The 8,744-nt window shown below is 40.2% G+C and overlaps 1 protein-coding gene across 1 annotated transcript; it reads right to left on the minus strand.

Moving 5' to 3' along the window:
* Positions 1 to 2,489: 2,489 nt before the first annotated feature.
* MONOS_3100 (putative ExportinT) lies at positions 2,490 to 8,076 on the minus strand (the record flags this gene model as incomplete). The annotated part of the gene is made up of 3 exons (XM_067873075.1): positions 2,490 to 3,925; positions 4,110 to 7,845; positions 7,951 to 8,076. The coding sequence occupies 3 exons, from the start codon at positions 8,074 to 8,076 to the stop codon at positions 3,147 to 3,149; spliced, it is 4,641 nt and encodes a 1,546-aa protein (XP_067729728.1). The 3' UTR covers positions 2,490 to 3,146.
* Between the last annotated feature and the right edge of the window lie 668 nt (positions 8,077 to 8,744).

Below are 8,744 nucleotides of genomic sequence, written 5' to 3' on the forward strand. Positions count from 1 at the left end.
ATTGTGGTATGAAACGAGAATTCAAAACACAGATAGAAAAGAAACTTTCGCATATGTGATTCAATGTTCAAATAATTTAACAAACTGAACATAATACAAAAGATAAATTGCAAAACAAATTTGTATGAAATGGAATGTCACTATAAGTCGAAATAGAATTGTTTTTCCCACTTTGTATCAGGAACGAGTCTTCGTTGGTGATGGTCAATCCAACAATATTTCTCAACAGTTCTTTTTTGTTATCAACCGCTTCCGTTGATTATTATTTTCCATATTACGAAATCATAAAGTATTCTGATCTTTGAAGACAGTTTTGAAAGGCCGTTGCATCATTTAATTGATTAAGGAGCAATCAGCAAACACTCCGAAAAATAAAGTTGCATTGGGATGGAGTTGTAATGAATGAAATATTGGATTTTCTTTATCTTGTCGATCTATGATGAAATTGTCATCAGATTTTCACAAATATACTCAAGTTTTATCAAAATTCAACATCAGATCTGAACTGATTCTTTTTTGTTATCATCACATCACACATCAATGAAAAAGGTGACTAAATGTTTGCTGAAGAGTATATCAGTTACCGTTTTATGTCTATAAATTTAGGTTTTGACATTTGTTATTCATTGCTTCTTTGAATGAATTGTCTGGCCCATTTTTCATCAATCTCTTTGATTTCTCTGTTGTCATATTCATTTCGATTTTTTCACTTCATAACATTCTCGGCCTGATAACATATGGTGAAAAAAGCTCAAAAATATGATTTGAATTTAAGGAAAACAATTCTTATGCTGTCTTTGAATGGAATTTTTTCTGCAGAAAAAAATAGAGTCTTTGCAAAGTCTTGTTCTTCTTCTATTTCCTCGTTATAAAATTTATATTTCTTTTCATTATGTTATTGATCTCTTCCCTTTTTCAATGAAGAGAGATGTCGATATAGCGCAGAAGAAGAGAGCAAAACAGACAAAATGATCCTTTTGCGCGAGTTTTTTTTTTTTTTTTTTTTTTTTTTTTTTTTTTTTTTTTTTTAAATAAAGAAAATTAATTTTTTCAACTTTTGATTTAAATCTTCGAACTTCTACGGTTGCAAAAACTTTTGAAAGTTCCGTTTAAGAAGTGAAAGAAGACGTGGCTGATCCTTTTTGAAATCACACTTTCGTTCGAGTTTTGATCAAAAATTTTGTCTCAGTGGGATTTGTCTCAAAATTTGATTTTGCAATAGAAATATCATGAACAACATCAGTACCCAATAACAACTTATTATGTCATTAATCCCATTGAGAAGAAATTTTTGATCAAAACTCGAACGAAAGTATGATTTCAAAAAGAATCAGCCACATATTGCATGAAAAAGTCAGCATTGTGGTTTTGTGATCATTTCATTCAATAAAAATTATTCTGTAATTCTTAATAACAAAAAAAAAGATATCATCTAATAATTGAAGAGCGTTAGAAAAGTGAATGCTATTTTCAATATCAAAGACATCTATTCACTTTTTCTTTTTTGAGTTTTTCATTGCACACTTACGAGTTTTGTCACTTTCCCGGGTTATGTCCATGACTATATGGGTAAAACTTTATGAAAAGTCGCAAATGTTTAATTCAAAAATTGAATTAAAAATTCATTTTTTGATTAAATTTCTATTTTCATTCATAAAACTTCACTAACATGGAATCTCTTTCTTGATAATGCTATTTCATGAATTGGAAAGAAGATTCGTGAATGAAAACAGAAATTTGAGCAAAATAAGAAATTTTTGATTTTTTTGAAAATTTTACATTTGTGACTTTTCAAAAAGAATCACCCATATATGGGGCAAATTTTTTTGATTTATGAATTTTGTTCCATTCTTCTCTTACAAATATTTTTCTCAATTTTTGAATTTTTCTGTAATTATTCACATTGTTTCGGTTAATTTATAATGAAATGATTGTAGAAAAAGTTTGGAACAATTCTCAGTTTTTTTCATAATTGCAAAAATTTTGCCCCATATTGTTTTTAAGTTGGCTAAAAGGAACGAGTGGCTTGTCTATTAGGTTTTTGCTACAGATCGACTTTTGAAAAAGGCACTCGACGTATTGACAAAAAAGATAGACAAATAACCTCAAAATTTCTTTTTATAGCAAAAAAATTGCGTGGTCCAATATTTTTTGTTTATAAGTTTAAGAAAGTGTTAATTAATAAATTTTATTTATTTTTTTAAATATAATAATAGTCTTCATTTCATTCACATGAAATTGTTTTTTATTCCAATTTTATAATCAACAAAACATTCTTCACAATAAAACAAAGATTCAAACAAACAGTGCAAGTTATTTTCTTTCCAAAAAATAATGAAATGTTGTAATATTCAAACGTTCTGCCTTTGTTCAATTTTTTTTTCCAGATTTAACATTCAGGAGCGATTCTTGGAACTCTCAGAAAATTACGATCGTGAATTGTTTTAATTGAAAAAATTTCACATTTTCACATCTTCAAAAACGAAAAATGCTTAAGGATTGTGATTTTTTGTGTAATCAACATGCATATATACGAAAAGAAATTTGCAAGCGTACTTCATTTCAGTTATTAAATGAAAAATTTTCAAATTTAAATAAATGAAAAAATACTAAAAATTAAAATTTTCTCCCCCTTGAATGAAATGTGCTCAATTGAAAGAGAATGCTTTAACGTTAAGAGACATTCTCATTTTTGGTTAGATGATAAGATGTTTAAGAAATTATCATTTCTTCACCAGCCATCATCATTGCGGAAATCGCATTCTGTTTAGCTATTTTGTATGAGTTTCTATCTTTCAAATAATTCAACATTTGTCAATTTATCAATGTTCTGGATCGACTTTGTTGGCAGCGCAATATTCTGCTTTTGTGCGGGTAAATTCGCAAATTAATCAAGCTCTCGATTAAAATGCCCCAGCAGTTATTTGAAAATATTTAATTCAAAAGGTGTCTCTTTTTGTGTAAATTACATTTAGAATTCTCTATCACTCTCGTTTTATATGTTACGATTTTGAAGGAGTCAATCCAATCAATCATGATTCTTCAAGAATTCTTCTTTTTCATTCATTCTTCTATCTATCTTTCTTTCTTTCTTTCCTTTCTTCCTTTTGTTTCTCTCTCATTTTTCTCTCTCTCTCTTCTCTCTTTCAATTTGCCCCCGATGCCCCAGGCAGCAGCGACAGGTAGAACTGCGTCAAGCTCTCCACCACCCCGTCTTTCGTCGCCTGTATCAACAGCTGCGCTGCCTGCGGGGGAAGCGCCAGCGTCGTCACGAGGCTCGTGCTCACATTCTCCACAAAGGGAGCAAAGCGCTTCCCTGCCTCTGCATGCCACTCCGCGCAGTCCACACACAGAAGTCTGCTGTTCGAGTCTGCGTGGAACGCCGGCCACGTTGTGACTGCCTGCATCACTGCTGGGTGCACCACATTGCACAGAAACGTGCACAGCCCAGCCTGCTCGCCCCAGAGGATGGTGAGGGTGCGCATCACTTCAGCCACCCCGCGGCGCACGGCGAGGATGGCTGGCATCGCGCCGCAGATGGAGATGACGTGGGAGGCGGTGCAGAAGGAGCCGCTGGGGGGTGATATGGAAGAAGACGAGGAAGAAGAAGCAGAAGCAGAAGCAGAAGCAGTAGAAGCTGAGGAAGAGGAGGAAGAAGAAGAACCGTGTGTGGATGTTAAACAGATCGATTCGACACCCATCCATTGCGGGGAGCCATAGCAGAGGCAGTAAGCCAGCGTTTGCAGTGTTGGTACGAGAAACGGAGTGACAGCTGAGTCGCCGACGAGGAACTGGAAGACAGACGGGGCATATTCTTTGACGGTGGTGAAGAACTGGACAAAAGCACAGACGACACTGTTGCGCTCGCGCTCTGTCTCGGAGGATGTGGAGAGATAAGACTGGGTGCCTGAGGAAGGAGTAGGGGCTGTGTGGTTGATGAAGGAGAAAAAGAAAGATTGAGTGTTTTTAATTATCCATTGGTTTTGTAATGAATGGAAACAAATGTACAAGTTAATACATTGAGTTTATATAAAAACAGAAAGAATCAAATAAAACAATGATCAAACAATAATAAATAAATAAATAAATAAAAAATTATATCTCCAAACCATCCGGCTTCACAATCGGCAGTATCCTCCTCGCGACCACTGGCCATATCTGAGTTAGTGTCGGCACCAGCATCTCCTTCATCCGCTGTGCGTAATGCCCCATCAGCAGCAGGCTCTCCCGCAACACCGCCGCATCCGATGCCTCTGCCATGAGCGAGTCCACCACCGCCGTCAGCGCAGCCCCGCAGTGCACCCCAATCACATCCCGCATCCGGCGGAAGAAGAACAAGCACTTCAGCTTCAGCTCATTTGAGTGTGTGTTCTGAGTGACAGAGACGATCGCTTGCGCGGCGGGGAGGCAGGCAGCTCGCATTTCGGCGCTGGCGTTGCTGCCGATCTCCTTTGTGATGATTCCAAGTGCGGTCACACTGAAACTCAAAGCAGGCATGTTCAAGGTGGCTTGCTCGGATTTGTCAATGGAGGAAGAAGAAGAGGAAGAGGAGGAAGAAGAAGCTGATGATGATGTAGCTGCTGAAGGTGAAGTGGAAGAAGCCGATCTCAAACTCGCTAGTTTTTGCGCTGATTCGTTCACAACTTGCACAGGAAGTGCGATCAAATGCTGCAAACACCTCAGTTTCAGCCCAGCGTCGAGCGTTGGGGAAGACAGGAGAACACCAGCTGCTCCATAAATGTTGACAACAAGGTCGTATTCGCTCTCCTTTGTTGGATGGGCGCCGTCGACGAAGTTGATGAGGGCTTGCAGGATGGAGGTTTCATTGGCTGCTAAGGGGCGAGGAGGAAGAGAAGAGGAAGCAGAAGAGGAAGAAGCAGAGGAGGAAGAGGAGGCGGAGGAGGAAGAAGGTGAAATGGAAGAAGGTGAAGTGGAATTTGACATATTTTGAGAAGCAGAAGAAGACGGTGAAGTGTTTGAAGAAGAAGAAGAAGAAGAAGGCGCATAATCCATCCCAGAGCCAAACACATCCTCTTTCTTCTTCTTCGGCTGGTTCGCCTGCACTTTCTGAATGTTCCTCTTTGTCAGCCTTGAAAACGCCAATGTTAATGAAGCTTTCTCCATTCCAACACCAGAATCAAACAGAGAAGAAGAGGAAGAATTTGAAGAAGCAGAAGAAGAAGCTGTGCCTTGCCTCGCAATTTGATGCATATTCTGCTTTGGCGAAAGCGCTTTCACGATTTTTTCGAGGAAGAAAGACGCTCTTAATGCAACTGAGTGGTTGCTGTTGTGAATGCCCGGGGCTCCCAAGAGAACAGGAATGATCTGTGCGAGTATATCGCTGTGATTCGCATACACCGCCGTCATCTTCTGCAGCGCTTCAAAGAACTTCCACCCGACCAGCCTGGAGGGATGCTGCGGGAAAGGCAAGGAAAGCACAGTGGAAACCGCACTGCAGATGAGCGAGTCTCTCTTTGTGAGCTCTTCGGGCGTGGCGACAGGGGCGACGCAGCACAAAGAGCAGAGTCCCAGCTCAATCGCAGGGACTGTCTGGAAGCAGTCACAGAGGATGATGCTATTTGAACGGAAAGAGGAGGAGCAATTGGCAGAGATTGAAGCAGAAGCAGGAGAGGTAGAAGAAGCAGCAGAAGCAGAGGAAACTGGAGATGGGGCTGGATAAGGCGCAGGGGTGGTGGAGAAAAGAGAAGACAAGCCAGGTGAGACAGCTGGCTGTGGTGGTGTGTGTGACGAAGAATGCACAGATACACACGCATTCATTAGCTGGATCGCCTGCTGCAGACAGCGGTTCATCCAGTTTCGGATTGCCAGCCCATCCACTTTGCCCACGCCAACCACTATCCGCTCCATCTCCCACCTGACTCGCACAAACTTGCCCCATTCATCAGCATCGTCCACTTCATCATCGCCATCTCCTCCTCCTCCTCCTCCTCCGCTCCCTCCACTCCCTCCTCCTCCACCTGAATCCTCCAACCCTTCTGAGTCTTCTCCCCCGCCCATTCCAACGCCTGCCGAGAACGGAGACATCGACATCTGCGCAGACAGAGCCATTCTCGAGCCAGCAGCGTCGAGTATCGAAGGAGCACATGCTAACAGCCTCAGCACATTCTGAGTTGCTAATCCGCTTGCTTCCACATTCAACGGTGATGCCAACATCAGAGGTGTAATGTTTGCTTGCCTCTGTTGTCGCATTGCTGGGCCGGTTCCCATGGAATTGGCTGTGTTTGGCGCATTGGCCATCCACACCCCGCTACCAACACCCATCATCCCCCCCATCGCAGCTCCTGCTGACGGAATTGCAGAAGCAGCATTCTTCTGTTGAGCCGCTGTTGTTAGCACTTGAGTCTTCACTTTCCTCAGCAGCGCCACCAGCTCCAGCACCGAAGGCCCCACTGCCCCTGCAACCGCATCATCACTCGACTGCAGCCAATGCAGCGAAAGAGGCACCCACTGCAGAAGATATCCCAGACACGCATCAATCAGCGTTGCTAGCTGTGCTTTGTCCAACACAGGGGCAAGCCCACCTAATCCGGGAAGTGTGCTGGGGGCAGGAGCAGGAGTGGCAGCGAAAGAAGAGTAAGACGGTGTGTGCTGCTCGCTCAGCTGCTTATGCGCATTCATAATTTGCAGCCCAACTTCATTCAGAAGCTGTGCCAATGCTATCTTCAGCACTGAAGACGTATCAGGAATAGATGTTGGTGCGAAGGATCCTACAGAAAATGGCCCAGCTGTCGGCGGAGATGTGGCAGAAGGAGACGTGCCTGTGAGTCCCACAGACGAAGACGCAGAAGCCATTGACATCTCAGAAGGAGCAGGGGTGTCGCACGGGAAGCACATGATAAGAGAAAGCAGGTCAAGCGACTGGATAAGCTGCATCTTCACAAAAGCAGGTGAGTTGCGCTTAATCAGTAGGAGTAGCAGGCGCACCGCTTCCGCTCGCAGCTTTTCCCGCCCTTCGATGCCTGCAGCATTAGCTGTGGATGCTGCAGCAGCAGAAGCGGTAGATGCAGATGTTGATATCACTCCCAGTTTTTTCACAGAAAGCTCTCCGTCGCCTGCTCCTCCTGACCCATCCAGCGCAGACACGCTGCGGACGAGTGGGCAGACGAGCGTGGAGACGCCCTGAAGCGCCGCAAGCTTCGGGTTTCTGCCCAAAACTGGAGGGCATCCAAAGGCAGCTGCATTTGCGAGTGCCGAAGGAGATGGTGTAATGGAAGAAGGGGAAGAGACAGATTGTGCAGGAGGAGAAATAATTTGATAGATCAATCGCAGAAAGGAAGGGTTAACGAGCAGCGTAATTTCAATCCAGGCTGCATATTTCTCAATTACCTCCAAAGTCAAAATTGCTAGATCAGTCCGTGTTTCCCAGTAGCCAGACATCATTTTTTCCCAGGTGCTTACAATAACATTCACACAATCGGCTTTCATAGCATCTTTGAAATCTCTTGCAAGATTAATAGTTGCTGAGTCTCTTTTTCCATCACCGCATATGACAAGTTCATCAACAGCAATCATAATATGGTTCAAAAGGCGAACTTGACCCTCACTACCTGTTACCGAACCAAACAAATCCCTAAATGCACTTCCCCATTCATTTGGATATTCAACTTTCACAACTATTGCAAAAAGTTGAGCAAATTTCTTTGTAATATATGGTGGTTCATTGTCTCCAACTTGAGAAACAAAAGAAATCATCCAAGCTCGAAATGATTGAAGTGCAGTTGCATCAAAGCCTGCATGAGCACGATCAATTAAATCACAGAGTCTTTGTATACACCAAAATCTCACTTGAAGAACTTGCGTTTTGGCAAATAATGAACAAAGTGTCTATAATGTGAAAATGAAAAACAAATATCATTTACAAATTTCATAGTAAAGTAAAAAAGTTGTGCAATGACATCTATATAATCAAAAATAATTTGCTTAACAAACTTGAAGACTAGATGGATTATTAGTTTGATTTACAGCAAATTGAAGCATTTGCATTTGTGTTTCACGACTTTGACGAAAGTCGTTTGCAGTAATAATTGCATTTTCTATCTGATCCAAATCTGTCATTCGTTGATAAACAGAATATGCAAAAATAAAATAATCTGATCTGCGCGTAATATATTTTCATCCCAATCATTTAGATGAAAACGGAATAATCAATGTTATCGTTATGAAAATAAACAGAAAGAATAAACAAACAAGAAAATATAATTTTAAAGAACAAATAAATGCAAATGATGGGTGCACAAAACAACAATTCAAATTGATTATGCTGAGAGATGTCATTTTCAAAATTCTTTGAAATGCTGAAATGTTTTGAATTTTGTATGAGATGATAGAAATTGTTAAAAATATTGAAGAAGTCTTTACGGTTTGTTTTTTGCAATTAGTTATCAAAATAGATAAAAATAAATTATAATGAAAGCTATTTATTGGGAAATTTTTAAATAATGTTTTTCAATTCAAATAATATATTCTTATGCATTATCTTTACGATGTCTAAAACATTTATGTTTTGTTTGTGCGATATAATTTCGCAAGCTGAAAAATCATTCATTTAAAAAATTTTAAATTTCATTTGTAAAAAATGATAAAGCTTGTTTTCATTCATTTGAAAAATATATTTTAATATAATTATTATATTTTTATTTATACATTTTCATTTTCATTTCTTTTTTTGTTATTCAAACAGAATTTGAAGCATCGAAATAATGTGAAAAAATAAAGTGATGAAA

This window comes from Monocercomonoides exilis (assembly GCF_001643675.1).
Source record: "Monocercomonoides exilis strain PA203 chromosome Unknown scaffold16-1735695, whole genome shotgun sequence".
Lineage (NCBI taxonomy): Eukaryota > Preaxostyla > Oxymonadida > Polymastigidae > Monocercomonoides > Monocercomonoides exilis.